We start from the raw sequence: 21,900 nt of genomic DNA on the forward strand, positions 1-21,900 counted from the left end.
TCAGGAGAAGTTGGGGAATGTGTTTTGGGGTGTCATTTTACATATACCCATGCTGGGTGAGAGAAATATCTTGGTCAAATGCCAACTTTGTATAAAAAAATGAGAAAAGTTGTCTTTTGCCAAGATATTTATCTCACCCAGCATGGGTATATGTAAAAAGACACCCCAAAACACATTCCTCAACTTCTCCTGAATACAGAGATACCAGATGTGTGACACTTTTTTGCAGCCTAGGTGGGCAAAGGGGCCCATATTCCAAAGAGCACCTTTCGGATTTCACTGGTCATTTTTTACAGAATTTGATTTCAAACTCCTTACCACACATTTGGGCCCCTAGAATGCCAGGGCAGTATAACTACCCCACAAGTGACCCCATTTTGGAAAGAAGACACCCCAAGGTATTCCGTGAGGGGCATGGCGAGTTCCTAGAATTTTTTATTTTTTGTCACAAGTTAGTGGAAAATGATGATTTTTTTTTTTTTTTCATACAAAGTCTCATATTCCACTAACTTGTGACAAAAAATAAAAACTTCCATGAACTCACTATGCCCATCAGCGAATACCTTGGGGTCTCTTCTTTCCAAAATGGGGTCACTTGTGGGGTAGTTATACTGCTCTGGCATTCTAGGGGCCCAAATGTGTGGTAAGGAGTTTGAAATCAAATTCTGTAAAAAATGACCAGTGAAATCCGAAAGGTGCTCTTTGGAATATGGGCCCCTTTGCCCACCTAGGCTGCAAAAGAGTGTCACACATCTGGTATCTCGGTACTCAGGAGAAGTTGGGGAATGTGTTTTGGGGTGTCATTTTACATATACCCATGCTGGGTGAGAGAAATATCTTGGCAAAAGACAACTTTTCCCATTTTTTTTATACAAAGTTGGCATTTGACCAAGATATTTATCTCACCCAGCATGGGTATATGTAAAAAGACACCCCAAAACACATTCCTCAACTTCTCCTGAATACAGAGATACCAGATGTGTGACACTTTTTTGCAGCCTAGGTGGGCAAAGGGGCCCATATTCCAAAGAGCACCTTTCGGATTTCACTGGTCATTTTTTACAGAATTTGATTTCAAACTCCTTACCACACATTTGGGCCCCTAGAATGCCAGGGCAGTATAACTACCCCACAAGTGACCCCATTTTGGAAAGAAGAGACCCCAAGGTATTTCGTGATGGGCATAGTGAGTTCATAGAACTTTTTATTTTTTGTCACAAGTTAGTGGAATATGAGACTTTGTAAGAAAAAAAATAAATAAAAAAAAAATCATCATTTTCTGCTAACTTGTGACAAAAAATAAAAAGTTCTATGAACTCACTATGCCCATCAGCGAATACCTTAGGGTGTGTACTCTCCGAAATGGGGTCATTTGTGGGGTGTTTGTACTGTCTGGCCATTGTAGAACCTCAGGAAACATGACAGGTGCTCAGAAAGTCAGAGCTGCTTCAAAAAGCGGAAATTCACATTTTTGTACCATAGTTTGTAAACGCTATAACTTTTACCCAAACCATTTTTTTTTTTTACCCAAACATTTTTTTTTTATCAAAGACATGTAGAACAATAAATTTAGAGCAACATTTATATATGGATCTCGTTTTTTTTGCAAAATTTTACAACTGAAAGTGAAAAATGTCATTTTTTTGCAAAAAAATCGTAAAATTTCAATTAATAACAAAAAAAGTAAAAATGTCAGCAGCAATGAAATACCACCAAATGAAAGCTCTATTAGTGAGAAGAAAAGGAGGTAAAATTCATTTGGGTGGTAAGTTGCATGACCGAGCAATAAACGGTGAAAGTAGTGTAGGTCAGAAGTGTAAAAAGTGGCCTGGTCTTTCAGGGTGTTTAAGCACTGGGGGCTGAGGTGGTTAAACTAATAACACACAACAAATTAAATGTTACCATGTTTGAACACACCATGTAAACATTCACAGTGCAGGTGGAAAAAGTATGTGAACCCCTAGACTAATGACACCTCCAAGAGCTACTTGGAGTGAGATGTCAGCCAACTGGAGTCCAATCAATGAGATGAGATTGGAGGTGTTGGTTACAGCTGCCCTACCCTATAAAAACCACACACACCAGTTCTGGGTTTGCTTTTCACAAGAAGCATTGCCTGATGTGAATGATGCCTCTCACAAAAGAGCTCTCAGAAGACCTACGATTAAGAATTGTTGACTTGCATAAAGCTGGAAAGGGTTATAAAAGTATCTGCAAAAGCCTTGCTGTTCATCAGTCCACGGTAAGACAAATTGTCTATAAATGGAGAAAGTTCAGCACTGCTGCTACTCTCCCTAGGAGTGGCCGTCCTGTAAAGATGAATGCAAGAGCACAGCGCAGTCTGCTCAATGAGGTGAAGAAGAATCCTAGAGTGTCAGCTAACGACTTACAAAGTCTCTGGCATATGCTAATATCCCTGTTAGCGAATCTACGATACGTAAAACACTAAACAAGAATGGATTTCATGGGAGGATACCACAGAGGAAGCCACTGCTGTCCAAAAAAAAACATTGCTGCACGTTTACAGTTTGCACAAGAGCACCTGTATGTTCCACAGCAGTACTGGCAAAATATTCTGTGGACAGATGAAACCAAAGTTGAGTTGTTTGGAAGAAACACAGAACACTATGTGTGGAGAAAAAGAGGCACAGCACTCCAACATCAAAACCTCATCCCAACTGTGAAGTATGGTGGTGGGGGCATCATGGTTTGGGGCAGCTTTGCTGCATCAGGGCCTGGACGGATTGCTATCATCGAAGGAAAAAAGAATTCCCAAATTTATCAAGACATTTTGCAGGAGAACTTAAGGCCATCTGTCCACCAGCTGAAGCTCAACAGAAGATGGGTGTTGCAACAGGACAACGACCCAAAGCATAGAAGTAAATCAACAACAGAATGGCTTAAACAGAAGAAAATACGCCTTCTAGAGTGGCCCAGTCATAGTCCGGACCTCAACCCGATTGAGATGCTGTGGCATGACCTCAAGAAAGCGATTCATACCAGACATCCCAAGAATATTGCTGAACTGAAACAGTTCTGTAAAGAGGAATGGTCAAGAATTATTCCTGACCGTTATGCACGTCTGATCTGCAACTACAGGAAACATTTGGTTGAAGTTATTGCTGCCAAAGGAGCTTCAACCAGTTTTTAAATCCAAGGGTTCATATACTTTTTCCACCTGCACTGTGAATGTTTACATGGTGTGTTCAATAAAAACATGGTAGCATTTATTTCTTTATGTTATTAGTTTAAGCAGACTGTGATTGTCTATTGTTGTGACTTAGATGAAGATCAGATCACATTTTATGACCAATTTGTGCAGAAATCCATATCATTCCAAAGGGTTCACATACTTTTTCTTGAAACTGTAGCAAAGAAAAGGTGGGAAAATGTATACCAATCTATTCGCTATCAATGTGTACCGTTTTGCGCCCGGAACTCAAGTTCCGCAGGCTAGGATACTAAGTAACCACTGTCCTATTGTTCTGATTGCACAAAAACTGCACTTGTCAGTTCTTTGTGCTCTGATCTCCCAAAAGCTGACTTCTGCCTGGTTTTGGGTTCTGCTATCCCACTAGCTGTAAACCAATGTGAGAACCACCCGCCAATCCCATCGTACTATGCCACAGTTGCCATACAGGTCTAGTCTACTAGAGACTTCTGGAGGCGAATCCCCTGTGAGCACGGTAGACGTTTAAGATTGGTTGGTGTGCCCATACATGATACAATCGCGATTGTATGTACAATCGGTAAAATAAAATGATTGATTTTGCGCTGGAAATCAAATTAATTTGCTGCCACCACTCTTCGGATTGAATTGGGGCGGAGAGACCCCAGCTAGCTAATCCTAAAGGGAAGAAACTGTTATTTGCAACCTAGCTAACCAATTAACAATTTATAGAAATAAGACAATGCGGTAGTATTTCTTTTCTGAGGACAGAGTTCTTAGCATAGACCAGATAATCAAGTAACAAGGGCAAAACTGGAAGATTAAATAGTTAGTTTTATTGTAAAAACTGCGTTGCAGGAGCCACAGAGACTGGGAAGATGCACTTTTTTATGAGGTTTTGTCATGATGATATCAGTGTGTTGGATGTATAACCTGGCAGGGGGTGCTCCTCTGTCCAGGAAGATTCTTTTGGCACGGAGGTGCTAATTGACTCTGATCTGTGAGCTGTGCTAGCAAGGTGAATTACTTCTGGGTTGAAAAAAAAGATTTTAACTCTTTGTGAGCACCAGAGGGCTCTTGTGATTTTTTGTCATTTTAAAACTGGACATATTTGCGATTTCTTCGTATTGCTGAGCAAAGCGTCACACTATCCTATTTCAGTACAGAAAGACAAACATATACGTACTTTACTGGTGCATTTATTCCTGCTAAAAGCATTTACTGTCCTATTTCAGTACAAAAAGAAAAATATATTCTCAGTTCACTTCTGCAGTTATATGTGTTGAAAGCTTTTACTGTTCTATTTCAGTACAGAAAGAAAAACATATACGCACTTCACTGCTGCATTTATTTCTGCTAAAAGCATTTACTGGCCTATTTCAGTACAAAAAGAAAAATATATTCAGTTCACTTCTGCAGTTATATGTGTTGAAAGCTTTTACTGGCCTATTTCAGTACAGAAAGAAAAACATATATGCACTTTACTGCTGCACTTATTTGTGGAAAAAGCATTTAGTGGATTATTTTATTATAGAAAGAAAAAAATATAGGCACTTCACGGGTGCACTTATTTGTGGCAGAAGCGTTTAGTGGGCTATTTCAGCACATAAAGGCCGAATGCACACGGCCGTGTTCCACGGCCATGAGCGGTCCGTGGTATCCCGGCCTGGCATCCTTCTGAGAGCAGGAGTGCACAGCGTCATTGGTTGCTATGACGCTGTGCGCTTCATGCCGCCGCTGCACTACAGTAATACACTCGTATAGATCATACGTGTGGAACACGGCCATGTGCATTCGGCCCAAAAAATATATATACGAACTTCACTGGTGCATTTATTTCAGCTAAAAGCGTTTACTGGCCTACTTCAGTGCAGAAAGAAAAATGTGGTGGCATACTTGGACAGCACCCTGCCTACCCATATTAAAGATCAGCTGGACTACTGGGCAGCCAAACTGGATTTGTGGCCACAACTAGCAGAGTTTGCCCTGGAAAGGCTGTCCTGACCGGCCAGTAGTGTGGCATCATTGCGGGTGTTTAGTGCGGCGGGGGCCATAGTTACCCCAAGGAGAACTTGCCTGTCCACCCAAAATGTGGAGAGACTGACCTTTGTCAAGTTGAATCAGCCAGGATTTCCAACCACCAATTCCTGATGCATCAGACTAGATCATCCATGTTGCCACACCAAGACTTTGATAAAAAATGTCCGGTTTCTTCTGACTACCTAATTTACTATTCTAATGCTGCAACCCGCCTGATGCCACACATCTGATGCCAAGTGCTCATTCTTTTACCCACCTTCGTCAGCGGGTACTGGTATTGCCACCCACCGCCCCACTCTGTTACCGGGTCACTTTGTGGTCTCCTGATGCAACAGCTGCTGCCATCTCCACACTATATAAATTTGCCACTCTGTGGTATCCTCCTGCTGCTGCCGCCATCTCCACACTATGTCACCTTGCCACTCTGTGGTCTCCTGATCCTGCTGCTACTGCCATCTCCATACTATGTCACCTTGCCACTCTGTGGTATCCTCCTGATGCTGCTGCTGCCACCTCCACACTCTGTCATTGGGCCGCTCTGCGGACTCCTCATGCTGCTGCCAACTCCAGACTCTGTCATTGTGACAGTCTGTGGCCTCCTCCTAATGCTGCTTCTGTTGCCGCCACCTCCACACTCTGTCGTTTTGGCCCCATGACTGCCCTAATAAGTGATGTGTGCCTTTAAATGTGGCCTCAATGAAAAAAGTCACTTAGATACGTAGCTGTAGTTATCGTGCTGCAGGTCCTCGATGTGATGTGGGTTAAAATCACAGAATCCAGTAAATCGTTGTATAAGAAGACCGTGCTGCTGCTCACTCCTCTAAACTTCCTCTTTTTTCGGTACAGAGCAAATATCTGGCATGGAAACGGACCATCAAGCTCCACAGATAGGTATCTCTCCTCTACCTAACCTTCCTGTAGGTAATCAACGAATCGCAACCATAGTGAAGCACTGACTTCCTCCGTACATTAAAAAGGTTTTATTATACTCACAAGCGGAAACTTGATTAAAACGTATGAATAAAATCACAAAGGTGCACAATCACAGGTATCGCCCGACCCCGGTTTCGCTTACGCGCTTCTTCAGGAGCCAGAAATTAGTGCAGCAGTGTCCTAAAAAGATTAAAATAGACAAATCACCGGGTTCAGATAGGGATGAGCGGACCCGTGGATGTTCGGGTTCGGCCGAACTTCGGGTCAAAATTCGGGTTCCCAAACTTGACCTGAACTCGAAAATGAACCCCATTGAAGTCAATGGGGACCTGAACTTTGCACTAAAATGGCTGTAAAATAGTCGTAGTAAGGGCTAGAGGGCTGCAAAAGGAAGCAAAATGGGGGTAAGAGCAGGACAGTTGCCCTGCAAACAAATGTGGATAGGGAAATGACTTAAAATGACATAGAATAGATAAAAATAAAAAATCATAGTCTTGAACTAGGAGGCGGAGGTCAAAGTGGAGTAGGAGGTTGAGGAGGCAGTGAACATGGCAGTGTAGGTGGAAGCAGCGGTGGAGGAGGAGGAGGTAGCCAACACAGGTTTTTTTTTATTAGTTTTTTTTCTTCCTTTTTTTATTTTTTTTATAAATTTGGGAAGACAAATTACATTGGGAAATAGAAAAAAGAATGCAAAGAGAAAGTGCGCTGGAGTATAACAATGGCTGGGTGCGGCCGGTAAACTTGTCTACTCAGCACAAGGTATGGACAAGTCCTGTGGGATCCATGCCTGGTTCATTTTAATGAACGTGAGCTTGTCCTTGTCCGTGATTACCCCCCCTGCCGTGCTAAACACACGTTCGGAGAATACACTTTCTGCAGGGCAGACCAGCACCTCCAAGGCGTAAAGGGCAAGCTCAGGCCATGAGCCCAATTTGGAGACCCAGAAGTTGAATAGGGCAGACCCATCAGTCAGTACGTGTAGGCATGTGCACACGTACTGTTCCACCATGTTGCTGTAATGCTGCCTCCTGCTAAGACATTCCATATCAGCTGGTGATGCTGGTTGTTGTGGCGTGCTGACAAAGCTTTTCCACATTTCGGCCTTGCTAACCCTGCATTCTGAGGTGCTGGAGGTGCCCCAGCTGTGTTGGCGACTTCTCTGCCTTCGCCTTGTGCTTCCACTGAGCCTCTGCTATAGGTGTGCATGCCATCAGCAGCGCGTCTACCAGCGCGCGCTTGTACTCGCTCATCTTCCGATCATGCTCCAGTGATGGAATTAAGGACGGCAGGTTGTCTTGGTAGCAAGGATCCAGCAGGGTGGCCACCCAGTAATCAGCACTGGTTAGAATGTGGGCAACTCGGCGGTCGTTGCACAAGCACTGCAGCATGTAATCGCTCATGTGTGCCAGGTTGCCCAGAAGCAACGACAAGCTGTCTTCAGTGGTAGGTGTATTGTCTGTGTCCTCCGTATCCCCCCAGCCACGCTCCAATGATGCCTATGAGCTGCTTTGGGTGCCACCCTGCTGTGAACACGGTTCTTCCTTCTCCTCATCCTCCTCATCCTGCAGAACTGTGCCCTGGCTTGACAGTTGTGTAAATGGCCTCTGTTGGTGCAGAAACCCACCCTCCGAGCCACTTGTGAATGACTGGCCTGATAACCGTTTTTTTTTCAAGGAGACATACAAGAGGGATAGTAATGCAGAGGACTGCATTATCGGCACTGGCCACTGTTGGTGGAGTACTTGAAACAGCGCAACACGGCACACATGTCCTGCATGGAGGCCCACTCATTGGTGGTGAAGTGGTGCTGTTCCGCAGAGTGACTCACCCGTGCATGCTGCCGCTGAAACTCCACTATCGCCTGCTGCTGCTTGCACAGTCTCTCCAGCATGTGCAAAGTGGAGTTCCACCTCATGGGTACATCGCATAAGAGGCGGTGAGTGGGAATGCCGAAGTTACGCTGCAGCGCAGACAGGCGAGCAGCAGCGGGGTGAGAACGCCGAAAGCATGCACAGACAGTGTGGACATGGAACAGTGTGGGCATGATGACGGTGGTGGTGGAGGTGGTGGTGTTGCCGCCACATCCTCTGTTTGTGGGTTGGCAGGCGCCACTGTCACTACAGAGGGGGAGGAAGAGGCTGATAGCAGCAGAAGAGGGAGCAAGAGGAGCCTGAGATTTTTTGTGGTTTTTCAGATGTGTACTCCACTGCAGCTCATGCTTGGCATTTAGATACCTGGTCATGCAGGTGGTGCTCAGGTGTAGAACATTTATGCCTCGCTTCAGGCTCTGATTGCACGGCGTGAGAACCACTCGCATCTTGTCGTCAGCACGTTGTCTGAAGAACTGCCATGCCAGGGAACTCCTTGGAGCTGGCTTTGGTGTGCTCAGTCCCTGGGTGTGGTGGGCACTGGGCAGTAGCAGGCATACTGGCTAGGGAACAGACACTCTAATTTTGAACCCTGCTCCCTCTTTTGCTGTGCGGCTGGCTGCTGTGTGACCCCCACCTCTTCCTCCGAACTGCACACATCACTCGCATGACCTTGATTCCATGTGGGGTCTAGGACCTCATCATCCTCCACAATATCTTCTACCCACTCTTCACCCCTGCTCTCCTTGCCGGTCTGCTAACGGCAGAAAGCCGCAGCAGTTGGCACCTGTGTTTTGTCATCATCATCAGACACGTGCTGCGGTGTTCCTCCCATGTTCACATCCTGAAACATAAGTGGTTGGGTATCAGTGCGCTTAATCTCTTCTACTTCTAGGGCAGGGCTAGGTGGATGGTCCACAGAAACCCTGCCAGCAGAGTCATCAAAAAGCATGAGCCTGCTGCATGACTTGGGGTTCAGACTGCCTGGCTGATTTGCAAGGGGGTGAGATGAAAGGCAGATGCCCATGGTCTGCAGGTGCCAACTCAGCGGTTTCAGCAGGGAACCGGGTAGAAGACAATGTGAAGGAACTGGAGGTACTGTCAGCCATCCAATCTACTACCGCCTCTACTTGTTCTGGCCTCACCATTCGTACACCAGTATTCGGGCCTAAAAAATGATGTCCTGTCGTCTATGTGCGCCTGAGGAAGGGGTTTCATTTGGGCGTGTAGCTGGCACAGATCGACCACGTCCTCTCCCTGCAACAGGAGCTCCACCAGCAGCACCACAACCAGGGCCATATCCCTTAGTTGATGCTCTCCTCATTTTTGACGTCACTGACCGAACTAACAAACAGATTAACTATATTAATTTCCCTGTCACGTATGCAGTGCAGGTGTACCTCACACCAAAAATGGGATTATGTCACCCACCGAACTAACAGACGGATTAACTATATTAATTTCCCGGTCACATATGCAGTGCACGTGTATCTTACACCAAAAATGGGTATATGTCATTGGCCAAACTAAAAGTCAGATTAAGTATATTAATTTCCCCGTCACGTACAAAGTGCACGTGTATCTCACACCAAAAATAGAAATATGTCATCCACCGAACTAACAGACGGATTAACTATATTAGTTTCCCTGTCACATATGCAGTGCACGTGTATCTCACACCAAAAACGGTATACTGTATGTCACCAGCCGAACTAACAGTCAGTAAGGGCCGGACTGGGGGGGCAGAGCCCATAGGGGAGGCCACATGACGTGGGGGTTTGGTTTAGAGTAGACATGTTCAACCTGCGGCCCTCTAGCTGTTGCAAAACTACAACTCCCAGCATCCCTGAACAGCCTACAGCAGGGCATGGTGGAAGTTGTAGTTTTACAGCTGTAGGGCCGCAGGTTGAGCATCCCTGGTTTAGAGAGACCCTGGGGTGTGGGGGGATAGGTCAGCAGGGTTGGATGGGATGGGTTAGGTAATCCCTGGGGGGGTAGGATTGGGCAGTTTGAGTGTAGGAGTGGAGATTTAGGGGTAAAAAGGGGAAAAGAGGGGAAGAAGAGAGCAATTTTAGATGAGATTAGAGATCTGAGGCACGTTGTTAGGTAGCGCTCACCTTAGCCATGGAGCAGCTTAAAGATGCCATCAGGGAGTTGAGGGTGGCGGCGGAGATTCGTGGCACCGACTGGGTCCAGGACCAGGTGCAGATGCTGTTATGGGGGGCGGCTGGGGCTCCTGTTCCGTCCCAACTATCTGTAACCCGGACGTGGCCGCCGGCGCGCTAAAGTTCTCCCTCACCCCTCTGGGCTCCGCGCCGGATTCAGAGCCCTTCCGAGCACCCTTCACGTCGGGGCACAGCGGGGAAAGTTTCCTCCCGTATGCCCCAACGTGGAAGGAATCCGCTATGTAGGTGGATCCCCCGACATGGCCAGACTCGGTCACATCGTACAGCAGGGAGAGGCGGCTTGGGTTCCGGACCAGGCACGGCAGGCACCTTCACAAACCCTGGCGAGGAAGGTGCCCCCCAGCATGAGCAGGTGTCACGGCGGGGAGTGGGGAAAACCCCCCACCGTGCAATGACAGTGGCTGCAACGCCAGATAGCAGGGAACAGGGAGCAGGTCACCTCCTAATGCAACCCTGAAATCTCCCTAGACTCCTAGTGCATGAGCCACCTCTGATGGTAAGTGGGCTCATTCTCACCAACCTAGAACCCTAGGTATCCCTGCTATGCCCTAGGCCTGATGACAGGGAAGAGACCACCCATTCATCCTTTACCACGGATAAATGGTGTCCCCAGAGGCCCAGTAGCTGGCAGGATGCAAGACTATGGGATAAGCAATACGTCAGGTAAGTAACACAGCAACAAAACAAATGCTATCCACACTTACCTGCCGCAGCCGAGATGGAAGGACAGCTCCAGGCTGGGAAGCCCACAGTCTTGCTATTGCTTAAACCCCTCCGGGAAAGCAAGCCCCTTTCGGAGCAGGCACACCAACATATAAACCTCCAAACACAGACCACTACAAAACAACATACACCAGGTGGGGGAGGAATGTCAGAGACACACTGGAGGGGACACACAGCCAGGGCAAGGTAAACAATATAATAAATAAGGGTGACTCACACAGACAACACTCAGCCAGGGAGCAAAGCTCCTACACAGACTGATAACCAACAAACTATGACCTCAGGCTCCAACACACCAATATATAAGGAGGCCTGAGGTTACACCCACCACACCACTAGTAATTAACCCCATGCCAACCATAACAGAGAAGCACGTGCAAACAACAAACTACACGTTGCCACAGGCAACTAGTCTGCACGGCAACCGCGTCACGGGGCGTCCTGAGGCACGGGGCTGCTTCGAGTCCAGAGGCAGCGTGCAGCAGGCCCCCTTCACTGAGGCAGCAGCAAGGAAAGAGCTCCGCCCCCCATGAGCCAACCATGGAGGAGACCAGCTCTATCGTCCCTGGCCCGAGCACTGCCAGGGGACAGTGTGAATAAGAAACTTCTTCAAGATCCAGAAGATCGTTGCAGAGGAGCGGTCATCTGGAATCAGGATCTGCGGCTAATGGCGACACAGCACCCATGCAGCCAGGGGAGAATTTGTGGGGACCTTTAGCACAGTTGGGGACGGGTATGGGTAATGGAGGTGGTGGGGGGCCCCAGATGGATTTAGGTAGAGGTTTGGTAAAGCTTCTGGGGGGGCTGGCGGGCTTACTAGCGGGATGGGGTATGGGGGGGTATCCCCATTTTCAGCGTGGGGTGTGGCAGGGGTTCCTGGAGGGTCTGGGACTGTGGGGGAAGGTAGGCTGGGGGAGACAAGTAACATGGCATCGGTACAAATGCAGGCGGGTGGCGACGCAGAGGAAGAAACAGTGAGGTTGGATGATAAGGCAAGGGGGGAGGTATATGTCTGTTTTGAGGGTCCGTTGGGGGCTCATTTAAAACAAGAGGTGAAGGAGATTTTTTCTCTGCTTCCACTGGAAAGATTTAACCTAGATAGGGCAAGGAGGGAAGAGGGCAAAAAAGAGGATGAAGAAAAGTGAAGATTTCTGTTAATACGAACGTTTTCTAATTGGTTGCATGCGTTTGAGATATTGGCAATTGTGATTGGGGAGAAGGCTCCGGAGTGTGTTCGGCGCTGTTTTGCTATTTGGACGCTATTGGCGAGGAGTATCGGGTGTATGGGGGGATAGCTTGGCTGAGCTATGACAAACAGTTCTGTCAGTGGATGGCGGTACGTCTGGAAATTAGATGGGACCACAAGGATATAGCTTTGTGGTTGAAGGTGACTGCACCGGTTAGATCGGGTCAGTCCTTTCGAGGTGAATCCGGAGGTGGGAGTCGCAACAGCGGCCGAGAAGGGATTGTGTTTCTCGTTTAATGAGGGCGGCTGTAAATTTGGGGCAAAATGTAAGTTCAAGCATGAGTGCTCTGTATGTGGGGGTCCTATTGAGCGGCACGATGCTTTAAGGGCAGTAGACAGAGGGAAGGATAACCATAGCAAAGGGGGAGACGACGGTATGTTTAGAAAAGATGGAGCCGTACCTCGTTAGATACCCGGATAAAGGGGACGCAGCATTGCTTCGCTAGGGTTTTTTAGTGGGATTTAAAATTTTGTTCGTTCCAGGTGATGTGGTGTTGTTAAAAAGAAACTTGCTGTCGGCTAGGGAGCATCCGGAGGTAGTGGCAGATAAACTTTACAGAGAGGTCATGCTAGCACAGACGGCTGGCCTGTTTGCGGAACCGCCATTCGTGAATTTGCGGGTGTCGCCGCTGGGGGTAGTCCCAAAGAAGGAGGCGAGTAAGTTTCGACTTATTCATCACCTGTCTTTTCTGAAAGGATTGTCGGTCAATGATGGTATTGACCCTGCCTTGTGTTCGGTGGTCTATACGTCATTTGACGCAGCAGTAGCGTGGGTTAAAAATTGTAGATGCGGAGCCTTACTAGCAAAGATGGATATTGAGGCGGCGTTTAGGTTACTGCCAGTGGACCCGCATATTTCGAGATGTTTAGTTCGTTTTTGGAATGGGCGATGGTGGACGCGTCAGGTTGTGAATCTATTATTCACTAACTTTCTGTGTATTGGCCCTCGGGAGTCGTGGGTTTGTGCATTGTTGTTGCATACCTTGGGTACGTTGTTTGAGTCGTTTGGGGTTCCATTGGCGACGGAAAATATAATAGGGCCAGCCACGGACTTGAGTTTCTTGGGGATAGTGATTGATACGATTAGGATGGAATGTAGATTGCCTAGGGACAAGTTGGAAGACTTGAAGAGGGAAGTAGCAAGGGCACAGCAGTTAAAGAAGATTCAGTCCTGATCAAAAGTTTAAGACCACTTGAAAAATGGCAAAAAATCATATTTAGCAAGGCAGGTTCTTAACAAGGGTCCAAGTAGAGCTTCAACATGCAACAAGAAGAAATGGGAGTGAGACAAAACATTTTTTGAGCATTCAATTTAATGAAAACAACAAATAAACTGAAACAGGCTGTCTTTCAGCTGATCAAAAGTTTAGGACCACACCTCAAAAAAAAAACTAAACCCCCCCAAAACAGAAATCCAACTTCCAAACATGAACTCAGTAATGAGTAGCTCCGCCGTTATTGTTTATCACTTCAAAAATTTATTTCGGCATGCTTGATGCAAGCGTTTCCATTAGGTGAGTGGGAACATTTCTCCAAGTGGTGAATGAAGACAGCCGCACAAAGGCCATCTACTGTCTGGAACTGTTGTCCATTTTTGAAAACTTCCCTTGCCATCCATCCCCAAAGGTTCGCAATTGGATTTAGATCAGGGGAACACGCAGGATGGGCCAAAAGAGTGATGTTATTCTCCTGGAAGAAGTCCTTTGTCCTGCGTGCATTGTGTACTGTAGCGTTGTCCTGTTGAAAAACCCAGTCGTTACCACTAGAGTTGAGTGGACACCTGGATGTTCGGGTTCCACGAGTTCGGCCGAACGTGAAAAAAAAGTTTGGGTTCGGGACCCGAATTGACCCCGAACCCGAACCCTATTGAAGTCAATGGGGACCCAAACATTTGGGCACTAAAATGGCTCTAAAATAGTCCTGGAAAGGGCTAGAGGGCTGCAAAAGGCATCAAAATGTGCTTAAGAGCATGGCAACTGTTCTGCAAACAAATATGGATAGGGAAATGACTTAAAATAACATAACATACAGAAAAATTAAAAATAACAATCTGGATCTAAGAGTAGGAGGTTGAGGAGGCGGTGAATGGGTGGATGTGGCGGTGTAGGTTGTAGTGGCGGTGTAGGTGGAAGCGGCTGTGAAGGAGGAATAGGTAGCCAACACTGATTTGTGTTATTTTTAATTTTTAAATTGGGGTATCCCCCAAAATATTGGGAGATATAACAAAATAAAACAAAGAATAAGTGCACTTGAGTACAAGAATGGATGGTTGAGGCTGGTATAAATGTCTATTCTGCACAAGGTACGGACAAGTCCTGTGGGATCCATGCCTGGTTCATTTTAATAAACGTAAGCTCGTCCACATTGGCTGTGGCCTGTGATAATGCTCTCTGCCGTGCTAAACACACGTCCACACTATACACTGGCTGCAGGGCAGGTCAACACCTCTAAGGCTGACAAAGCTTTTCCACATTTGGGCCATGCTAACCCTGCCTTCTCAGGTGCTGGCGGTGCCCCAGCTGCGTTGGCGACCTCTTCCTCCTCCTCTGCCTTCGCCTTGTGCTTCCACTGTGCCCCCGCTATCAGGTGGGAATGCTATCATTAGCATGCGCTTGTAGTCGCGCATCTTCCGATAAGTAACAGATGTTTTCACTAAATATAGTTCCCTGTCAGCAATGCAGAGCAGGGGTTCATTCACGGCAAAAGGGGGATCTTGTCACCCAGCAATAGAACAGAGGATTTTGAGAGATTTAGGCCTATGTCACCCAGGCACAGCAGGGGTTCATTCACGGCAAAAGGGGGTTCATGTCACCCAGCAATAGAACAGAGGATTTTGAGAGATTTAGGTCCCTGTTACCCAGGCACAGCAGGGGTTCATTCACGGCAAAAGGGGGATATTGTCACCCAGCAATAGAACAGAGGATTTTGAGAGATTTAGGCCCCCGTCACCCAGGCACAGCAGGGGTTCATTCACGGCAAAAGGGGGATCTTGTCACCCAGCAATAGAACAGAGGATTTTGAGAGATTTAGGCCCCCGTCACCCAGGCACAGCAGGGGTTCATTCACAGCAAAAGGTGGTTCATGTCACCCAGCAATAGAACAGAGGATTTTGAGAGATTTAGGCCCATGTCACCCAGGCACAGCAGGGGTTCATTTACGGCAAAAGAGGGTTCATGTCACCCAGCAATAGAACAGAGGACTTTGAGAGATTTAGGCCCATGTCACCCAGGCACAGCAGGCATTCATTCACGGCAAAAAGGGGTTCATGTCACCCAGCAATAGAGCAGACGATTTTGAGAGAATTAGGCCCCTGTCACCCAGGCACAGCAGGGGTTCATTTACGGCAAAAGGGGGTTCATGTCACCCAGCAATAGAACTGAGGATTTTGAGAGATTTAGGCCCATGTCACCCAGGCAGAGCAGGGGTTTATTCACGGCAAAAGGGGGTTCATGTCACCCAGCAATAGAACAGACGATTTTGAGAGATTTAGGTCCCTGTCACCCAGGCACAGCAGGGGTTCATTCATGGCAAAAGGGGGTTCATGTCACCCAGCAATAGAACAGAGGATTTTAAAAGATTTAGGCCCCTGTCACCCAGGCACAGCAGGGGTTCATTCACGACAAAAGGGGGTTCCTGTCATCCAGCAATAGAATAGAGGATTTTGAGAGATTTAGGCCCCTGTCACCCAGGCACAGCAGGGGTTCATTCACGGCAAAAGGGGGTTCATGTCACCCAGCAATAGAACAGAGGACTTTGAGAGATTTAGGCCCCTGTCACCCAGGCACAGCAGGGGTTCATTCACGGCAAAAGGGGGTTCATGTCACCCAGCAATAGAACAGAGGATTTTGAGAGATTTATGCCCCTGTCACCCAGGCACAGCAGGGGTTCATTCACGGCAAAAGGGGGTTCATGTCACCCAGCAATAGAACAGAGGATTTTGAGAGATTTATGCCCCTGTCACCCAGGCACAGCAGGGGTTCATTCACAGCAAAAGGGGGTTCATGTCACCCAGCAATAGAACAGAGGATTTTGAGAGATTTAGGCCCCTGTCACCCAGGCACAGCAGGGGTTCATTCACGGCAAAAGGGGGTTCATGTCACCCAGCAATAGAACAGAGGATTTTGAGAGATTTAGGCCCCTGTCACCCAGGCACAGCAATGGCTCATTCATGGCAAAAGGGGGTTCCTGTCACCCAGCAACAGAACAGAGGATTTTAAAAGATTTAGGCCCCTGTCACCCAGGCACAGCAGGGGTTCATTCACGGCAAAAGGTGGTTCATATCACCCAGCAATAGAACAGACGTTTTTGAGAGACTTAGGCCCCTGTCACCCAGGCACAGCAGGGGTTCATTCACGGCAAAAGGGGGATCTTGTCACCCAGCAATAGAACAGAGGATTTTGAGAGATTTAGGCCCCCCGTCACCCAGGCACAGCAGGGGTTCATTTCCGGCAAAAGATGCTTCATGTCACCCAGCAATAGAACAGAGGATTTTGAGAGATTTAGGCCCATGTCACCTAGGCACAGCAGGGGTTCATTCACGGCAAAAAGGGGTTCATGTCACCCAGCAATAGAACAGACGATTTTGAGAGAATTAGGCCCCTGTCACCCAGGCACAGCAGGGGTTCATTCACGGCAAAAGGGGGTTCATGTCACCCAGCAATAGAACAGAGGATTTTGAGAGATTTATGCCCCTGTCACCCAGGCACAGCAGGGGTTCATTCACAGCAAAAGGGGGTTCATGTCACCCTTCAATAGAACAGAGGATTTTGAGAGATTTAGGCCCCTGTCAACCAGGCACAGCAGGGGTTCATTCATGGCAAAAGGGGGTTCCTATCACCCAGCAACAGAACAGAGGATTTTAAAAGATTTAGGCCCCTGTCACCCAGGCACAGCAGGGGTTCATTCACGGCAAAAGGGGGTTCATGTCACCCAGCAATAGAACAGACGATTTTGAGAGATTTAGGCCCTTGTCACCCAGGCACAGCAGGGGTTCATTCACGGCAAAAGGGGGATCTTGTTACCCAGCAATAGAACAGAGGATTTTGAGAGATTTAGGCCCCTGTCACCCAGGCACAGCAGGGGTTCATTCACTGCAAAAGGGGGTTCATGTCACCCAGCAATAGAACAAAGGATTTTTAGAGATTTAGAACCCTGTCACCTAGGCACAGCAGGGGTTCATTCACGGCAAAAGGGGGTTCATGTCACCCAGCAATAGAACAGAGGATTTTGAGAGATTTAGGCCCCTGTCACCCAGGCACAGCAGGGGTTCATTCACGGCAAAAGGGGGTTCATGTTGTAGTGTACGGGGACTGTAATGCCCGTCACTACAAAAGGGTCACTTGTTGTGCTGTCGTGTCCCCTTATTTATGGGGAAGTTGGTATAAGTCATCTTTATAAAATGTAATGTAATGTAATGCTATGTATTTCCCTGTTACTGTGAAACTTGCATGTACAGGCCTGCTAGGGGTGTCATTTCAGCTCTTAGTCACTAGAGGGAGCTAGGGAGCCCTAGTTTATATAAGGCCCAGTCAGGGAAAGGAAAGTCAGTCTAGAGTCTTAAGTGGGAGTCTAAAGCTGCAGCCTGTAGTCTGAAGTTGGAGCTTAGACTATGTCAGAGACAAGTCCAGGCCTGAAGCCTGCGGACCAGGAGAGGGTATTGCAGTCCCTGTAACCGGGTTCCAGATCCAAGGAGAAGGTTCCCCTCCTGAATTTATATATGCAGAAGCAGGAAGACCACTGTTAAACAGCCTGGGAGTTCAGAAGTTTCTAGAGGCTGAGGAAGCAGAGAGAGGGACAGAGGCAAGCTCAGAGAAGCAAGAGGTACTCAAGACAACAGAGGAGGTACTTGATAAAGATAAAACCAAGGATATACGCCAGAGCTAGGGCATTGGGCCTTGGAGAAGAGTTTATATGTTCCAGGATCAGTCAGGAATAGAGTGTAAGCTGCCTGTACTACAAATCCTGTGTTTAACACTCTGAAGTCACCTTGCTATATATATTGCCTGCATCAAATGTACTGCAACCAACTGTCTGCAAAGGAACTGCGCTTCCATCTATGTCCCTTAGGGCTGTCGAATATAATCGATGCAGCGATGCATCGCGATTCGACCCCCGGCGATTCTGCATCGATGCGGTTGCTTTAAATAATCGATGCATGTTGATGACGTCAGCATCGCGTCCGCCGTGCAGCGCCTTCTTTCCCGCCTCCCGCTGACGTGACGACAGTGACACCCCCCTCCCCCTGTGTCGCACACTCCGAGTCCCTTCATCCATCACAGGCAGCAGGAGAGGAGACCCGCAGGTGCCACGTGCCAGCCAGACTCTGCCACCTTGTTGTGACAGGTAGGTGACCATCACACAGATACACCACTCACAGAGACTGCAGCTGGTCACTGCCTGTTACCGTACCTAAAAAAAAAAATTGTCACTTGTGTCACCTCACCTGTCCGTTTTTCCTCACTCCTCAGGCTCAGTCCAGTCCACCACAGGCAGGAGGAGAATCGCTCCACCACCAGCAGCCAGCAGTGTTACTTTTTCTGTTGATCTCGTGGCAGGCTTTAGGCTTAGTCACTCAAATTTTTTTTTATTTTTTTTTAAACTGACAGAGTTTGACAACATCATCGTCACGTCAAGACTTGTGTCATCCCTACTCACAAATTCACATAAATGCCTGGCATGCATTGCATTTGCTAATAAATAAAAATGGCAGAAGTAGAACAAAAGGAACGAGAGATAAAAAATGCACCTAGCTTTTTAAAAGCAAACATCTGGGAACATTTTGGCTTTTATGAAAAAAGTAGGAAGCACGAATTGGACAAGTCATACGCTGTGTGTAAAATCTGTCACACAAAAATTAAATATCTAGGGAATACTACTAATCTGAGAAACCACGTCAGCCGTTTTCACCCAGAAATGCTAAAACCTACCACCACCACCACCACCACCAAGGAAATGAACCCAGATCAGCCAAGAATTGATGCAATGTTACAGTCAACTTTGCCGCCCAACTCTGAAAAGGTAAAGAGAATAACAAAAGCTGTGGCAGCTTTCATAGCGAAGGACCTGCGCCCTTACTCTGTTGTGGAAAACAGTGGGTTTTGCTACCTTTTGAAGACGATAGAGCCGCGTTACAAGATCCCGTCACGAAGTCACTTTACAGAAAACATCATACCTGCACTCTACCACGAAACCAAAGCTAAGATAATTGCATCAATGAGCCAAGCAAGTCGAGTCGCAATAACGTGTGATTCCTGGACTTCAGTCACGACAGAGTCTTATGTTACAACAACAGCACATTACGTTAGTAAGGACTGGCAGATTTTGTCGCATGTACTGCAAACGAGAGCCATTTATGAGTCTCACACGGGTGCTCATCTGGCAGAGCTACTTTCTCATGTTGTGGAAGAATGGCAGCTGTCCGATAAATCTGTAGTGCTTGTGACCGACAACGCGTCAAACATGATAGTTGCAGCTCAAGTTGGAAAATTCCCCCATGTGAAATGCTTCGCCCATACACTGAATCTTGCATCCCAGCGAGCGTTGAAAGTGGCCACTCTCTCTAGGCTTCTTGGCAGAGTACGTCGGATATCCACATTCTTTCACCGCAGCACTAGAGCAAGCCACTGTCTAAAAGAGAAACAGAAATGTCTTGGCCTGAAGAATCATAAGCTGATAACTGATGTGGCAACAAGATGGAACAGTGCATACGACATGGTCGAGAGGTTCTTGGAACAACAACCTGCAGTCTGTGCCACCTTGCTGTCTCCAGAAGTCAGAAGAGAAGAGTCCGATCTCTGCACTCTAAACGAAACAGATGTGTCAAATGCAGAGGACGCCGTGAGTGCATTAAAGCCAATGAAGGATGCAACCATGCTGATGTCAGAAGAGCGCAATCCAACAGTTTCTCTCATTGCCCCTATAAATGCACAACTTCTCCAGAGCATGACAGACACGATGGGAGACACACCCATGATCCATGAGATCAAGAATTCTATTAGAACAGATCTCCAGAAGAGGTACAGCAGTGAGGCCGAGAAGAAGATCCTTCATACAGCCTCTGCACTGGATCCTCGCTTTAAGGGACTGCCTTTCATCCTCACAGATGAAGAAAGATTGGAGATATTTAAAGGAGTCACTGAGGAAGCTGCATCCTTGGAGGTAATTAAATTAATTTGAAGAATTCCATCATGTTTCTTCTTGAAACGACAGTAGCACTACCACGCTTCTGAATCTGATGCGGTGCGGGAACTGTACTGTCCGTTTCCTGTGCTTTTTCATCACCCCATCAGAATCAAAGGCATTGACATTTGTGTTTTTACTTATTGTTTTTTTTCCATTTCTTTTTTGTTCAAACACAGATTACATCAGATGAGAGTGAGAGGACACAAGAGGATCATCAAGTGCCTAGAAGAAAACGAACTCTGGAAGAAGAGGACAGTTCACCCATCGAAGACAACCATTCTGAATCTCCACCATCTCCTCCCAAAAAGGCCAGATCGCTGCTCGTGAGTTTGCTGGGACAGTCTTTCACTGACACTGAAGGTACAATAGAACCCAAAAAGACCCCCTATGCCAAGGCTGAAGAGGAAATGGAAAACTATTGTAAAGCCCCACCTCTGCCTCTCACTGAGGACCCTTTGAACTGGTGGCGTGAGCATGAGGTCATATTTCCCCTCCTTTCTCGGCTGTCAAAGCAATACTTGTGTATCCCAGGTACAAGCGTGTCTGCAGAGCGGGTTTTCTCCACTGCAGGAGATGTGGTAACTGCAAAAAGAAGCGCCCTCAAACCAGACCATGTAGATCAATTGGTGTTCTTACAGAAAAATCTACATGTTCCCAAATGCTGAGCAGTGTTTTTAATTTTATAGATTTTGTTTATAGCATTGTCTCTGCCACTGAAATTTTTTATTTCTCTGTCTCCCCTGCCAGACTCCCCTTTTCCCTTCCCCTCCCCTTTTCCCCCTTCCCCTTCCCTTTTCCCTTCCCCTTTTCCCTTTCCCTCCCCTTTTCCCTTTCCCTCCCCTTTTCCCTTTCCCCTTTCCTTCCGCTTTTCCCTTTCCCTCCCCTTTTCCCTTTCCCTCTCCCTCCCCTTTTCCCTTTCCCTCTCCCTCCCCTTTTTCCCTCTCTCTCCTCCTTTCCTTTTTTTTTCCCTCTCTCCTCCTTCTTTCCTCCCTCTCTCCTCATTCTTTCCTTCCTCCCTCTCTCCTCATTCTTTCCTTCCTCCCTCTCCCTCATTCTTTCCTTCCTCCCTCTCCCTCTTTCCTTCTCCAAGAGAAGGAAAGAAGGGGAGAGAGAGAGAGAAGGAAAGGGGAGAGACTAGAGGAGGAAAGGAGGAGAACTTTTCCTCTCCTCCGGCTCCTAGTCCTACTAGTCCTTTCCTCAATTTTACCTCATTCTTTCTCTCCTTTCTCTTTCTTTTCTTTCTTTCTCTCCTTTTTTCTGTCTTTCTCTATCTCTCTTTCCGTCTCCCCATCTCTCGTTCTGTCTCCCTCTCAGTCTCTCTATCTCTTTTTCCGTTTACCGCTCTGTGTCTGTCTCTGTGTCTGTCTCTGTGTCTGTGTGTATGTCTGTGTCTCTCTGTGTCTGTCTGTGTCTCTGTGTCTGTCTGTCTGTGTCTCTGTGTCTGTCTGTGTCTCTGTGTCTGTCTGTCTGTGTCTCTGTGTCTGTCTGTCTGTGTCTCTGTGTCTGTCTGTCTGTGTCTCTGTGTCTGTCTGTCTGTGTCTCTGTGTCTGTCTG

At 47.3% G+C, this 21,900-nt stretch overlaps 1 protein-coding gene across 1 annotated transcript; it reads left to right on the forward strand.

The window, feature by feature from the left end:
- The first annotated feature begins 19,077 nt into the window (after positions 1-19,077).
- LOC120978067 (E3 SUMO-protein ligase ZBED1-like) lies at positions 19,078-21,110 on the forward strand. The gene is made up of 2 exons (XM_040406303.1): positions 19,078-20,322; positions 20,523-21,110. Exons 1-2 carry the CDS (start codon positions 19,078-19,080, stop codon positions 21,009-21,011), a joined length of 1,734 nt encoding a protein of 577 aa, XP_040262237.1. The 3' UTR covers positions 21,012-21,110.
- Positions 21,111-21,900: the final 790 nt, after the last annotated feature.

Source organism: Bufo bufo, chromosome 8 (assembly GCF_905171765.1).
Source record: "Bufo bufo chromosome 8, aBufBuf1.1, whole genome shotgun sequence".
In the NCBI taxonomy this organism is placed as follows: domain Eukaryota; kingdom Metazoa; phylum Chordata; class Amphibia; order Anura; family Bufonidae; genus Bufo; species Bufo bufo.